The sequence below is a fragment of the Schistocerca americana genome, chromosome 11, assembly GCF_021461395.2.
Source record: "Schistocerca americana isolate TAMUIC-IGC-003095 chromosome 11, iqSchAmer2.1, whole genome shotgun sequence".
Taxonomy (NCBI): domain Eukaryota; kingdom Metazoa; phylum Arthropoda; class Insecta; order Orthoptera; family Acrididae; genus Schistocerca; species Schistocerca americana.
The window spans coordinates 139,022,020-139,038,599 of record NC_060129.1 but is presented as its reverse complement, the minus strand read 5'-3'; the positions used below and the strand labels follow the sequence as shown (position 1 = coordinate 139,038,599).

Sequence of the window (16,580 nt, the reverse complement as noted above, 5' to 3'; positions counted from 1 at the left end):
AGTAGGGGACAATGGAGGTTTTAGACAAATAAGCTAAAATATATTAATTTCTTGTGTTGTATTTCCTTTAATATAGCGAAATCCCAAAATTTTGAGAAAGTTTAACGAAATGTATTTAAAAACTGAATTCCGGGACCTTTGAGCGTCCTGAAACAAATTTTCTGGACACCGGAACACAGGGATGAAAACCGGGACAATCCCGGTTTTCCGGGACGTTTGGTCACCCTAAGCTAAATGTACCAAGTATGTTCACAAAAATTTCATTTTCCTCCAGCAAAAAATAAAAAAAAAATTAGAGACAACTGTTCAAAACTCTTTGAACTCCTTTTGTAGAGTACTTACCTTTAAAATTGCGACATCAAGAAGAAATGCAGATGATAAACGGGTATTCATTGGACAAATATATTATACTATAACTGACATGGGATTACATTTTCACGCAATTCGGGTGCATAGATCCCGAGAAATCAGCACCCAGAACAACCAAATCTGGCCGTAATAACGGCCTGGATACGCCTAGGCATTGAGTCAAACAGAGCTTGTATGGCGTATACAGGTACAGCTGCCCATGCAGCTCTATACCACAGTTCATCAAGAGTAGTGACTGGCGTATTGTGACGAGCCAGTTGCTCGGCCACCATTGACCAGACGTTTTCAGTTGGTGAGAGATCTGGAGAAAGTGCTGGCCAGGGCAGCAGTCGAACATTTTCTGTATCCAGAAAGGCCCGTACAGGACCTGCAACATGCGATCGTGCATTATCCTGCTGAAATATAGGGTTTCGCAGGGATCGAATGAAGGGTAGAGCCACGGGTCGCAACGCATCTGAAAATAACGTCCACTGTTCAAAGTGCTGTCTGCGAACAAGAGGTGACCGAGTCGTGTAACCAGTGGCACCCCATACCATCACGCCGGGTGATACGCCAGTATGGCGATGACCAATACACGCTTCCAATGTGCGTTCACCGCGATGTCGCCAAACACGGATGTGACCAGCGTGATGCTGTAAACAGAAACTGGATTCATCCGAAAAAATGACGTTTTGCCATTCGTGCACGCAGGTTCGTCGTCGAGTACACCATCGCAGGCGCTCGTGTCTATGGTGCAGCGTCAGGGGTAACCGCAGCCGTGGTCTCCGAGCTGATAGTCCGTGCTGCTGCAAACGTCGTCGAACTGTTCGTGCAGATGGTTGTTGTCTTGCAAACGTCCCCATCTGTTGACTCAGGGATCGAGACGTAGCTGCACGATCTGTTACAGCCGTGCGGATAAGATGCCTGTCATCTCGACTGCTAGTGATACGAGGCCGTTGGGATCCAGCACGGCGTTCCGTATTACTCTCTTGAACCCACCGATTCCATATTCTGCGAACAGTCACTGGATATCGACCAACGCGAGGAGCAATGTCGCAATACGATAAACCGGAATCGCGATAGGCTACAATCCGACCTTCATCAGAGTCGGAAACGTGATGGTACGCATTTCTCCTCCTCACACGAGGCATCACAACAACGTTTCACCAGGCAACGCCGGTCAACTGCTGTTTGTGTATGAGAAATGGTTTGTAAACTTTCCTCGCGTGAGCACGTTGTAGGTATCGCCACCGGCGCCAACCTTGTGTGAATGCTCTGAAAAGCTAATCATTTGCATATCACAGCATCTTCTTCCTGTCGGTTATATTTGTAGCACGTCATCTTCGTGGTGTAGCAATTTTCATGGCCAGTAGTGTATATGCATAGGACCTCGTTTCCAGGACTCTTGTATGACAGGTTTAGTAGGTGTTCAAGCGTCGGGTGCTTCATCCTAAAGGCACTGTGCGGTGGCAAAAGCAAAATATATAACATTCTTGAAAGCATCTACCACGATGGGGGTGTGTCTAGTGTTTGGTCCGCCTCTCGACTGACTTGGTGTGCTGTGTGCGTTTGTGCCGGCAGGCCCGGAGGCAACTTCGGCTCGCGACGCAAGGCATCCACGGCGGCGCCCAGCAGGGACTCGTCGGAGGAGGTGAAGGAGGAGGCGAAGGAGGTGGCGGCGCCCGCCCCCCGGCCAGCGCGCGGCCGCTTCGGCGGCGCCAGGACGCGCTCCACCACCGCCGCCCCCGCAACCACCCAGCAGCAGCAGCAGCAGCCGGCCGAGGAGGGCTCTGCGCCCCCTGCCGCCCCCGCCGCACCCCACAGGCCAGCGCTGCCTGACAGGTCCGTACCCCCTCTGTCTCTCTCTCTCTCTCTCTCTCTCTCTCTCTCTCCCTCTCTCTCTCCCTGTCTCACTCTCTCCATCTCTCTCACCCACCCACACACATACAATCCTACCAGCATCTAATACACAGGGTGATCCATTGATAGTGACCGGGCCAAATATCTCACGAAATAAGCGCCAAACGAAAAAACTACAAAGAACGAAACTCATCTAGCTTGAAGGGCCAAACCAGATGGCGCTATGGTTGGCCCGCTAGATGGCGCTGCCATAACTCAAACAGATACCAACTGCGTTTATTTTTTATTAAAATAGGAACCCTCATTTTTATTTCATATTCGTGTAGTACGTAAAGAAATACGAATGTTTTAGTTGGACCACTTTTTTCGCTTTGTGGTAGACGGCGCTGTAATAGTTACAAACCTATAAGTACGTGGTATCACGTAACATTCCGCCAGTGCGGACGGTATTTGCTGATACATTCATCATCAGTTATCTGCTATATTAGCAGGTCCTTTGCCTCTCCATTTTCTGCGATCCATTGCTTCCTTCTTAAGGCTGCTGTATGTTGTACTGTCCATCATGTCATCCAGTATCTGGAATCTCTTCCTTCCTCGCTTCCTTTTCCCTTCTACATGTTGTTGTTGTGGTCTTCAGTCCTGAGACTGGTTTGATGCAGCTCTCCATGCTACTCTATCCTGTGCAAGCTTCTTCATCTCCCAGTACCTACTGCAGCCTACATCCTTCTGAATCTCTTGGTCTCCCTCTTCGATTTTTACCCTCCACGCTGCCCTCCAATACTAAATTGGTGATCCCTTGATGCCTCAGAACATGTCCTACCAACCGAGCCCTTCTTCTTGTCAAGTTGTGCCACAAACTCCTCTTCTCCCCAATCCTGGCACTGCTAAGAGTATCCTACGACTTCCACATCGCTGGCAGCGGCTTGCACACAATGCTGGTGACTACTTTGAAGGTCAGTGGAACTTTGAAACATTTATCTATTTTGTACGAGCCGTAAATACGCAGTTGCCACTATTAAAGTTCCAACCCTCGTAAAACCGACGAACTGAAGGACAGATTCCTGACAGGAAATGAAGAAAAAATTGTCCTTTGAACATGTGTCCAGAAAAGGACAGTGTGCATGTAGTGATGGCTCTAAGCACCATAGGACGTAACATCTGAGGTCATCAGTCCCTTAGAACGACTTAAACCTAACTAACCTAAGGACATCACACACATCCATGCCCGAGGCCGGATTCGAACCTGCCACCATAGCAGTAGCGCGGTTCCAGACTGCAGCGCCTAGAAACGCTCGGCCACTCCGGCCGGCGAGGCGTCAATCACATGGCCTGCAACACATATTATAACAATACTTAGAAAGTGTATCTTTGTGCAAAATACACTTTTTAATAAAACAGTGCCTATTGACATAAACAAATTCAAAAATGGTTCAAATAGCTGTAAGCACTATGGGACTTAACATCTGAGGTCATCAGTCCCCTAGACTTAGAACTACTTAAACCTAACTAACCTAAGGACATCACACATCCATGCCCAATGCAGGATTCGAACCTGGGACCGTAGCAGCCGCGTGGTTCCGGACTGAAGCGCCTAGAACCGCTCGACCACCGCGGCCGGCTAAAGTAGGGTAAATTATAATGTCAGTGGTGTTTGTTGCAGGATTCTAGTGCAGAGAGGGAAAAGTGGAAATTTCATTCAAAAAAAAAAAAAAAAAATTGAACAGTTATTGTGTATATAAAATTTCTGCTCTGCGTCATAACACTTTGCACGATTTCTTCAAAGGCGTCTGCTTTCTGTATTCAATACAATGACACGCTACAGTGCGTGTTATTTCCTCGAATGTCTACAGGCTCTGTAATACAGGATAACACTGCATCCAAGATGCAGCCAAACTTGCACAATTAATATTGGCTCGGCAATACACGCGTGTATACTACTGTCTGCCCTCATTCAGCTTACAGCGTAGTAAATAACTGTTAATTTGCTCCAATCGGACCGAAAATATGTCGCACAACATCTAATATCATGTTGTGAACTGATACCTTCTCTTGCAAAGCCCCACTACTGCCACATTTACAGCTTTGTGGTGACTTTCCAAACGCTCTGTATTGTTCTCTGCATGAAGTTTCTTATGAAACTTCCTCTAGTGATTTCCAAAAATTAATAGTGACTTACGAAGCACCGAGTACTGCCGCATTTACAGCTTTGTGTAGACCTTATAAACACCCAGTACTGTACCCCTATCTGTACGTACACTGTGTGGTATTTCTTACACGAAACTCCCACGCTGATTTAAAAAAAAATGTGTGCGAAATCCTGTGGGACTTAACTGCTAGGGTCATCAGTCCCTAAGCTTACACATTACTTAACCTAAATTATCCTAAGGACAAACACACACATCCATGCCCGAGGGAGGAACTGATTTTAAAAAGCAAGTTGTGACTTATGAGGCACCCTGTACTGTCACGTTATAGTTTTTTGGTGACTTATTAAACACTCTGTACTGTCTTCTGAGTGAATTTCCTTACGAAACACTATACATTGATTTCCAAAAATTTTGACTTAAAAAAACAGTGGTGCCACGTTTATAATTTTATGGAGAGTTTTTGAACACCCAGTAGTGTTTCTCTATGTATACGTACACTGTGTGGTATTTCTTACGAAACTCCCATGCTGATTTACGAAAGCGAGTAGTGACTTACTGGGCACCCTGTACTGATACATTTATAGTTTTGTGGGCACTTATTAAACACCCTGTACTGTACTCTTTTCAGTGCGTACACTGAGTGAAGTTTCTTACGAAACCACTACACTGATTTTCACAAGTTAATATTGACTTATGAAACGCCTGGCACTACCACGTTTACAATTTTGTGGAGACTTTTTAAACACCCAGTATTTTCCCCTTTTCCTTGCGTATACTGTGAGGTAATTCTTTCGAAACTCCCATTACTGATTTACAAAATCCAGTAGTGACTTATTTAGCACCCAGTACTCCCACGTTAACAGTTTTGTGGAGACTTTTCAAACAACTTGTACTGTTCTCTGAGTGGAGTGTCTTACGGCTTTTCCTATAGTGATTTCCAAAAATTAACAGTTTCTTACAGAGCACCCAGTTTACAGGTTTGTGTAGACTTGTTGAACGCCAGGTACTGTTCCTTTCTGCGTAATCCAGCTCACGAATTCCTGAGTCCTTACGGCTGCCGGAGTTGTACAGAGATCGCTCTCCGATATGCAGGTGGCCCCTAACTCTAAACGACAAAAGCCCTGCCGTCGTGACTTCCGCGTCGTGATGGACGCCATCTTGTTACGTCACAACATGCCATAAAGACAAACGGCCTACGTCCTTGTCTCTAGCACAGGCCCACGAAACTGTCGGCACACATTGCTTACTTGCACCGATTCAGAAACTTTTTTTCCTTCTTTCTTTCTTTAATCGTGCCCCCCATAGTTCCTGATGTCCAGAAGTAGCTTGAGACATCCAACTATACAACTGCCGACACACTGCTAATTGCAATAAATCTCTTCCCAAACAGTGATAACCAAAACGTTGAGCATTAATTATTGCTAGTACATTTTTGGTAAAACTTAAAACCAATGTTTGTCTATACAATTATAACTGGAAATAAATAATTGCAAATACTATAAGATTTTACTTATGTTTTCCGCCGTACTAGAAGTTCGTTTGTGCCTCGATGAGCACGCTGCAGGTTTGTTATTATCTCTATTGAGACACTTTTCTTCGTAGTAATTCTTGATATTTTGACCTCTTTCCAAAAAGCAACATAGTGCAAGTACTCACCAGAGAACCACTTCACAAAGCTCATCTTAGCATCTGAATCGGCCGGCCGCTGTGGCCGAGCAGTTCTAGGCGCTTCAGTCCGGAACCGAGCTGCTGCTACGGTCGCAGGCTCGAATCCAGCCTCGGGCATGGATGTGTGTGATGTCTTTAGGTTAGTTAGATTTAAGTAGTTCGAAGTCTAGGGAACTGATGACCTCAGATGTTAAGTCCCATAGTGCTTAGAGCCATGTGAACCATTTGCACGTTTACGAACTGAGCACAACTGCTGCACTTAACGCGCTTTACTTCTGTTTATATCCTCCCTGTTCGCTTCAGAGGTTTCTCGAAAAGTACACTTTTAAATCGTACGATTTGTAGTTAGTACCCGGATTTTAAGTAAAGCATATATTTTGAGAATTACCATTTTAGGCTACAAAATTATCCTGTTTTGCAGTTTAAATAAGTTTCAAGGTTATAATCGAAGTTTCTGGAATCTACAAGTTTCTTTTGTAAACGATATTTTCGAATGAAATTTTTTTAACATAACAACTTATTCTTTCGTTTGTTGATAAGATAATGTTTCCATTAAGGTATATAACAGTAAATCCAAATAACTTTTATCTATGTACAAATTTTATGTAATCTCTATTTTTTTAAGTTATAATTTTTAATTCTTTTCTTTAAGCACCCATTTTCAATGAAAGTAATTAGAATGTTACATTAAATGTGCAAAATGTCACATTTCTAAGAAATTTTTGTACTGATTCCAAAACTGGGCTTGGCTTTTGCGAGTGTCTAATATTTAGTGAGTTTGGAGAATTTAATATTTCGATTGGTATTTTATTATGTTTAATTCACTTGATACACTTGCTTTACAGTAGTATCCATAAAATATGATATTTTGTTGTGTGGTATTAGCTGAATGAACGTTACTTTTGAAATGGTCATTTACTTGAATTTCAATATTGCACCATAAATTCTCTCATTGATACTTGACACAATTTTGGAATTACGCAAACGAGTGGGTCTTTCATGATACGTATGATTCTGTTAGGATATACAGGCATCATAATCATGGTAGCAAAGTATGGGGTGATGAATTTGAATTTTCAGTATTCGAAATGTGGACTTCCTTCATGAATACTAAAATGCAATAACAGAAGGACTGTATAGCATCTGGGAAATCAGCTAGTAATCAGTTATGTCATTACGTTGTTAGAAATATGAAGGGATTATTTCAATAGTGATACAAGTCCATTGTTGCTCATTCTGAGATACAGAGTCCTTAAGATAAATGAACGCTGAAAATTCTGTAGTTGAGATACCAGATGCCTGAAAAAAAAAATATAAACTTAAAACTAGAATACTTGAATATATATAAACTTGAATATTTCTGGTATCTCAACTACAGATCTTTCAGCGCTCATTTAACTTTAGGACTCTATATCTCAGAATGAGCAAAAATAGACTTGTGCCACTATTGAAATAAGCCCTTCATATGTCTTATTTACAAACAGATTGAATGTATGCAGTGTAATTTAGTTTAGAGTCAAAGAGCCAATTGCTGGTTGTCACAGTCGACTCGGTTTAACAATCGATAGTCGACAGTCAAATTATACCACAGCATATACGCTACTGTATTAATATGGGGATACTCACCACAGGCACAGCGTGCTGGGCAGACGGCGTGGTGTGATCCGCCCCACGACGGCCGCCCCCGCTGCCCCCGCCGCCCCCGCCGGAGAGGCCGAGCCGGCGCCACCCGCCCCCAGCGCCGCGCCCGCCGCCCCCGCAGAAGACGCCTCTGCAGAGAGTGCCTCTGAGGCCAGCCCACCAGCTGTCACCAGGCCCGGCAGGTAAAGGAGTGGCCCCAATGATAGACCCGTGAACCACACCCATTACCACCCATATAACCACTCCGTAAACACTCAACGACCAGAGCTATAACTACCACCATAGTCACCCCTTATCCACCACCAATAACAGACCTCTAAAACTCAACCATATCGAGCCACATAACCACTCGATAAACCTCCCATAAGCACCCCATAACCAGCGCCATAACCACATCCATAACCACGCCTATAACAGACCCATGGACCACAACTGTAACCACGAACTCCACAACCACCATAACCACTCCACATGCACACTCAGAACCAACCCTATGCCTGTGATTCTTCAACTTCTCCCGGCGTATTTCTTGCTCGAACAGTCCACTGGTGTACTGCCGGTCCATAGAGTCCAACGGGCACAATATTTCGGCGATGAGACATGTCGCCATCGTCAGGTGCGCTGACGAACTGAGCTCCTGGTGCTGCTGCTGCCTGACAGGGACAGATGTCCCCTGTGGGTCAGTGGAGTCTAAGTGGGAAGGCTATTCCTCCAAACTGACGGAGCGAGTGATGTGGCCTGAATTCGTGTTTGATGTCCCGTCAGTCTGCTGGGACGGTGTTCTGGACGTGCTGGCAACTCAGTGGTCGCGAAGCAGGTGGGGCTATCTGATTGCGTTAAGACGCTGCACCCTGCGGCCCAGTGCTCGAAGGAGCTGATTTTCGGACTGCGTGTTCTTCTCATAAAAGAGCCGTGCAGCCTGACGAAACCTGTCTCGAACAGTAGGGATGTTGGAGATTCGGTTAAGGACGTCCGACGGGAAGTCCCGAGGGAGGTGCAATGCCAGACGTAGGATCCGGTTCTGAAGGCGCTGGAGTCGGCCGACGTGGGTCGCTGCAGCATGGACCCAAACCACAGCGGCGTAGTCGATAAGCGGGCGTATGAGTGTAAGATAGAGCGCAACACCCAGTTCTGGCGGGAGCGCAGGTGTCGGATTTAGAAAGGGGTAGAGTTGAGTCATTCTACCCCTGACCTTGTTGACGATGTCGTCGATATGGTATCTCCATGTGAGCCCTGTATCCAGCGTCAGACCCAGGTACTTAGTGGTATTGCCCCAAGGTACGGCGGTTCCCCTGAAGGCGATCTGCGGTATGTCGGCTGGGATACGCTTCTTGGTGATGAGGAGGGCTTGTGTCTTAGCCTCGTTGAAGCTGAGGCGCCACATCCTGGCTCACTAAGTGTGTCAGCCGCTGCCTGCAAGCGTCGTTGGAGCAGAGCTGCGCGTATACATCGCCGTATCATCCGCGTACAGGGCAAGGTGGACCTTGTCCATTCGCGGCATGTCTGCGATATACAGGATGTACAGTATGGGGCCGAGGACAGAACCTCGGGGAACTCCAGCCCTGACTCGGCGGCGCATCGACAGGTCCTCCGTGTGTACATGAAAGCTTCTGTCGCACATGCGGGAGGGGCGCACCGAGGTCCAGGATCTTGAAGAGAAGCCCCTCACGCCGTACGGAATCGAACGCCCGTGAAACATCCAGGAATATGGCTCCGAAATATTCCCGCCGTTCGATGGCATCAAGGGCCTCTTCAACGAGTCGAAGCAGTTGGTGCGTTGTTGTGTGTCCAGGGCGAAAACCACATTGCTCGTCCGGTAGGAGACGTTCTTCCCTGATGTCACGCAGGAGGCGGCAGAGATACAGCCTTTCAAAGACTTTGCTGACTGCTGGTAGTAAACTGATGGGCCTTGAGCTCCTGAGGGCGCGCGGCCGTCCTAAACCCCCTTCCCGGGCGAGGCGTTCTCTCCGCGGTCCGCGCCCGCGGCCGCGCGTCGGCGTTCCCTTTGGCGTCGGCGTCTGTGGTGGCGTCGGTGTAACTGCCTCGTCCGCCCTGGTCGCTCGTTCGTTTTCTTTGCCGAGCCTCTTTTTAATTAGACTCAGTGCTGGTTCCCATGCCTTGCTGAGGTTATAGCCGCAATCTCTGTTGATGAGTCCGTCCCTGGTACGAATTTCGGTAGCTTCTCTAACGACGCTGTCCCAGTATTTAGATGTCTGTGCCAAGACCCTGCTATGTTGGTAGTCCATTTCGTGATTTTCGGACAAACAGTGCTCTGCGATTGCCGACTTGTTGGGGTACAACTCGAGTGTGCCTCTGATGTTTTCGGCAACGATCTTCGATGGTGCGCACTGTCTGTCCAATGTAAGTCTTCCCACACTCACATGGAATCTGGTACATGCCGGCCTTCCGCAAACCGAGATCGTCTTTGACACTTCCCAATAATGCTCGTGTTTTATTGGGCGGGCAAAAAGTTCCTACTTGGTGTTTCCTCAATATTCGTCCTATTTGCCCCAATAGTGCGCCAGTATACGGTATATAGGCGGTGGCTATCTCTTCCTCCGTGACTTCGTCCATCTGCGCACGCTGTAATGTAGAGGTGGGGCGGATAGCGCGTCTGATCTGCCATCCCGAGGCCGTGGAGAGAACGCCTCGCGGGGGAAGGGGGTTTAGGACGGCCTCCCGTCCTCAGGAGCTCAGTTCGTCAGCGCACCTGACGATAGCGACATGTCTGATCGCCGAAATATTGTGCCTGTTGGACACTATGGACCGGCAGTACACCCGTGGACTGTTAGAGCAAAAAATACGCTGGGAGAAGTTGAAGAATCACAGGTGTAGGGTTGGTTCTGAGTGTGCATGTGGAGTGGTTATGGTGGTACAGTTGTGGTCCATGGGCCTGTTATGGGCGTGGTTATGGATGTGGTTATGGCGCTGGTTATGGGGTGCTTATGGGAGATTCATCGTGGTTATGTGGCTCGATATGGTTGAGTTTTAGAGGTGGACTGTCCGAGCAACCCTACACCTGACCCCATACTACCCCAGCATTGTGTCTCATTTAGAGACTCCTCTCCCATACAATACAAGCTGTAAACGATAACTGTTTGCAGTGTCCTGCAATGCTGTAAGGGAAGCCGAGATGAACAATTTGGTGTACGAGGGGTGTTCACTAAGTAATGCAACACATTTTTTTTCTGAAAGCACGTTGGTTTTATTCAGGATTACAATGCACCATATTATTCACCATTCTTTTGGCTACAAAATCACCTCCGTTCAATGGAAAGGCCTTACGCAAACTTACTGTATGCCTGCATGGTACCACTCTATTGGTCGACGCCAGAGGCAACGTCTTGTTGCATCAAATACCGCCTCATCATTCTCATACTGCTTTCTGTGGAGTGCATCTTTCATTGGACCAACCAGATGGAAAGTGTGAAATCCAAGCTGTAGGTTGAATGAGGAGGAACAGTCCAATGAAGTTTTGTGAGCTCCCATTGGGTGTGCAGACTTATATGAGGTTTTCCATTGCCATGGAGAAGGAGAAGTTCGTTTCCATTTTTGTGGCAACGAACACACTGAAATTGTTTTTGCAGTTCCCTGAGGGTAGCACAAAAGCTGTGTGTGGTCGACTGGCATGCAGGGGATCAGACAGGTTTACGAGACCTTGCTACCATAATGACACACGCCTCACTCAACGACTCACCGTGCTTTTGTTCACTACCAGGTCTCTGTAGAATATTTGCGATGACATCTCTCTGCTTGCAATTCACCTCTGTTACAGGCGCCATTCTGAAGGCTATGTATAGCACTGCCACCTATTGGAACCGCGTGAAACTGCTGCAGCTGCAGTGGGAAAATTGCACACTACATTCCACAGTAAATTCCACATTTTTCAACCGAAACAGGCCGAGAAAAAAATTTGTTCCATTACTTACTGAACGTCACTCGTACATCGAAGAAGCGATGTCAGGAATAAAAGAAGATTCCATGAGCGGTATAAAATTCAAGGTGGAAGGATACCAACATTATAACATTCACTGATTACATTGCTATCGTCAGTGAAGGTAAAGAAGAATTACAAAATCTGTTGAATGGCATAAACAAATAAGAACAGATATACAGGGCGTTTCCGTAAGAGCGTGCAAAAATATAACAGGACATAAAGAGTGCTCCACTGAACTATTTGAGGTAGGGAACGTGGAGTCGGAGAAGCCAGCTTAAGGACGTTGAAACGTCCCCTTAGACAAACCTCTTACATTATTTGATTGTCAAACAGCTGAGCAAAACTGAACGTACTCAGACATTACTATCTTTACTTATTATGATCAACACTAAACTGACACACAATATTTTTAGCGCAACGCAATCTGACTTTCAATAATACCTACAAAAGAATGGCCCTGACTAACAATAACCTATGCCTTTCACAAATCACTTACCTGACAAAAATATTCGTCACTCGAACTACTGCAATACAGCGAGCGCCACTACTGCCAGCTAAATAAAGGATGCAAACTACTGAAGGGACTAACTACTGATAGGCATAGTTAGCAAATGAAAGATTTCGATAGAGAACAAACAATGTATTTACGTTCATAGTGTTCAAAAGTCATAATATATATGTCAGCCCATGATATCCAATATTACAAATTTACTGTCTCTGACGGACACACGTCCAGATCATCCGCTCTCAAAACTCCGCCATCTCTCTCCCCACATCCACCACTGCTGGCGGCTCACCTCCAACTACGCAACGCTACGCGCTGTTAACATCCAGCTGCCCTACACTACAATAGCAAACAACAATGCAAACTAGCCACAGACTGCACACAGCACAGCCAGTGATTTTCATACAGAGCGCTACGTGGCGTTACCAATATAAAAACCTAAACAGCCTACTTACAAGCTATAGAAGTAAACTTGTCTGCCACTTTGTCTAGCATTACTATTTTCCAGTTTATTTACAACTAACATGCGTACAAATTTACAGCTACTGTGCTGTTTGTTTACATGTAGTGCTGCAAGGAAACAAGTAAGGCGGGCCTGATTACTAGGAAGTCACGATGCAAGATTTTTACTAGGAAGTCATGATGCACGATCTGCTTACTTTACTTGGCCATAAGGTGGCTCTGTTGCATCGTATTTACGTTGTTGGAAGACAGGCTGTTCGTGACAGAATGTTGAGACAACATGGCGGTGCACCGCCTTAGTTCAGTGTGGACGTCCGCAACCATCTCAGTACTGTATTTCCTGGTCGCTGGATTGGAAGAGGAGGTCATATTCTACGCCCTGCGACGTCAGCTGACGTGAATGCTCTTGATTATTTCGTACGGGGGTATCTGAAGTCGCTTGTGCTCGAGGCCCCAATGGATACGCAGATGGAATTAGTTGCCAGAGTTGTAGCTGCCTGTGATGTGATTCCAAACACACCAGAACTATTTGTCAGGGTCCGTCATAACCTTGTTCGCCGATGTCATTCTTGCATTGAGGTTGATTGCCGTAAGTTTCAACATATTTTGTAAGAGACAGTACGAAAGGTACGTTCATTGTGTGAATGTACATAATGTAAATAAAAAAGTAGACGTGATTTTATTCACATTATCTCCTGAATCTGGCATCTCTGATCCCGGATTGCCCACCTCAAAAATGTTCAGTGGAACATCCTCTACGGCCTGTTAAGTTCTTCCACGCTCTTACGGAGAAACCTTGTAGACTGATAGTAATCCGAAGGAAAAAAGTAATGAGAAGTGGCAAGAATGGGATTACTGATCAACTTACTACGAAGTAGATAAAGTGAAGGAGTGCTGCGAACGTGGAAGTAAGATAAGAAAGATATAAAGAGCAGATTAGCTCAGGCAAGGAGCGCAGTCTTGGCCAAGAGAAGTCTGTTAATATCAAAAAGTGGCCTTAATGAAGAAATTTCTGGCAATGTACATTTGGAGCCCAGCGTTGTTAAGCACCGAAACATGGACTGTGGGAAAAGCAGAACAGAAGGGAATCGAGGCGTTTGAGATGTGATGCTGCAGAAGAATGATGAAAATTGTGTGGACTGGTAAGGTAAGGAAAGGAATGAAGAGGCTTCCCTCGGAATCAGCGAGGAAAAGATAATGTGGGGAACGTTGACAAGAAGAAGGGACAGAATGATAGGACATGCTCTGCGAAATCAGTGGATACCTTGTTTTGTACCAGAGAGGCCTGTAGAAAGTAAACTTCGTTGGGGAAGACAAACGTTGGGATTCAGCCAAGATTTAATTGAGAACGTAGGTTCCAAGCGCTACTCTGAGATTAAGACATTGATACACGAGAGTAATTCTTGGTAGGCCGCACCAAACCAGTCAGAAGACTGATGCAAAAAAATGAGATAAAATGAAAGTAATAGGCAGTACTTGGCTCGCTTCATCTACACAATGAAAAAATGCAATTGCAAATATCTGCTGATACAGCAGAAGAAATACGCTAATGGAGAAGAAGAGAAAATGCCGCCAGGTGTATTACCATAGGACCAGCTGTTCGAGAAACAATTCTGTGTAGCCTTGAGTTTCTTAATCGTCAAATGATGATACGCGGTGACAATTATTGATCTATACGAAGTAAAATCGTCATAATTTCCGAACAGTTTGGGTTAGGACGTTCAAACTGCACCGTTGGCCGCGGGGCATGATGGCAACTACGAGGGTCACTCCAAAAGAATTGCACACTGTTTTTGTAAAAATACAGTTTTAATTCTGCATGTGTGAAAGTTTTACAGTGTGTAGATACATCCTTCCCGCTTGTTTTCAAACTTAGTTCAACCTGTTCCCGTGAGTGGCGCCGTCAAAGCATGTCTTCAAGATGGCTGCTACACTTGACGTTCGCCAGAAGTAACGTGCTGTCGTAGAATTCCTGTGCTGTGAAAACGAGACAGTGGGAAACATCCACAAGAGGTTGAAAGAGGTGTACGGAGATGCTGCTGTCGACCGCAGTACAGTCAGTCGGTGGGCGAGCTGGTTACGTGATGAAAGTGGGCACGGCAATATTGAGGATTGTCCTCGCAGCGGCAGGCCTCGTACTGCACACACTCCAGACAATGTACAGAGAGTTCACGAATTGGTGACTGCTGACAGACGCATCACAGTGAACGAATTGTCACGCTACGTTGGGATAGGGAGAGGAAGTGTTTGCAGAATACTGGAAGTGTTGGCGTTAAAAAAGGTTTGTGCCAGGTGGGTTCCCAGGATGTTTACAGTGGCTCAGAAAGAAACAAGAAAAACGGTATGCAGTGAACTTTTGGAACAGTACGAGAACGGTGGAGATAAATTTCTTTTGGAAGAATTGTGACAGGTGATGAAACATGACTCCATCATTTTTCACCAGAGACGAAGATGCAATCAATGGAGTGGCTTCAAGCAAAATCACACAAGAAAAAAAAATTCAAAACCACACCTTCTGCTGGAAAAGTTACGGCTACGGTGTTTTTCGATTCTGAAGGACTCTTGCTTGTGGACGTCGTGCCAAGTGGAACCACCATAAATTCTGATGGATATGTGACGACACTGAAGAAACTTCAAGCTCGACTGAGCCGTGTTCGACCACATCGGCTAAAGCAGCATGTTTTGCTGTTGCACAAAAATTCACATGTCAGTCAAAAAACCATGGAAGCGATCACAAAAGTCGGATGGACAGCACTGAAACACGCACCTTACAGTCCTGACCTGACTCTGTGTGACTATCATCTCTTTGGTAAACTGAAAGACTCTCTTCTTGAAACAAAGTTTGAAGATGACGACTCCCTTGTGCACGCTGCCAAACAGTGGCTCCAACAGGTCGGTCCGGAATTTAACCGTGTGGGTATACAGACGTTGGTTTCAAGGTGGCGTAAGGCAGTTGAGAGGGATGGAAATTATGTGGAGAAATGAAAATATTGTTCCTAAAGGATGTATCTACACACTGTAAAACTTCCAAACATGTAGAATAAAAGATGGATTTTAAAAAAATAGTGTGCATTTCTTTAGAAGTGACCCTCGTAGTATGCACGGTGCTCTAAGCGACCCCCTCCACTGCCGCTCCCCCCACGCTTCCCCAGCTGACTGCGCATCTAGCAGACACGGCATTTTGCGCGCGCTAAACCGCAGCGAATCACGTTGTCCCGCCTCTCGCCCCCAGGGCTGGAGTCCGCCCCCCGCTGGGCGGCCCCCGCCCCCTGCGGCCCGGCCCACGCATCGGCGCGCTGGCCGGAGGCGGCCGCCCCCGCCTGCCCGGTGCCGCCCCCGCCTCCACAGCGGCGCCAGACGCCGCCCCCAGTCCCAGCTCGACGCCAGCGCCGGCGGCGGACCACGAGGAGGACCACGCAGCTCCAGCCGCCGCCGACGACGCCGCCCCCGCCTCGCAGGAGGTACTGTATACTTCACTAGCGCCGCTCTGACGTCACAGTTACCTGCATGTATATTGGGTGAAGCAGCTAACGGCGTGTAACGAAAGTATACAGTACAAGTTGCAGGAGCCATTCCTCACACGTAGACCAAGAAATTACTTTATTTGAACAAGGATATGGAAACGCTTTATTTCCATGTTACAGCTCATTTTCTCCAAGTCATTAATCACGGGAAACACACAAGAACAGAATGTTACGAAGATAATCCCAAAAGTAAGGTCTCGTATTTTTTTATTAGTACATAGAACTGTTTACACTACTCGCCACTAAAATTGCTACACCACGAAGATGACGTGCTACAGACGCGACATTTAACCGACAGGAAGAAGATGCTGTGATATGCAAATGATTAGCTTTTCAGAGCATTCACACAAGGTTGTCGCCGGTGGAGACACCTACAACTTGCTGACAAATAGGAAAGTTTCCAACCGATTTCTCAAACACAAACAGCAGTTGACCGGCGTTGCCTGGTGAAACGTTGTGATGCCTCGTGCAAGGAGGAGAAATGCGTA

The 16,580-nt window shown here is 46.3% G+C and overlaps 1 protein-coding gene across 1 annotated transcript in view; it reads left to right on the top strand.

The window, feature by feature from the left end:
• Positions 1-16,059, top strand: part of LOC124553392 (proteoglycan 4-like) — a 256,733-nt gene extending 240,674 nt beyond the window's left edge. The window contains exons 11-13 of the mRNA XM_047127261.1: positions 1,930-2,190; positions 7,655-7,846; positions 15,801-16,059. Of these exons, the coding sequence (XP_046983217.1) occupies positions 1,930-2,190; positions 7,655-7,846; positions 15,801-16,059 (712 nt within the window). The remainder of the gene's footprint in view (positions 1-1,929; positions 2,191-7,654; positions 7,847-15,800) is intronic.
• Positions 16,060-16,580: the final 521 nt, after the last annotated feature.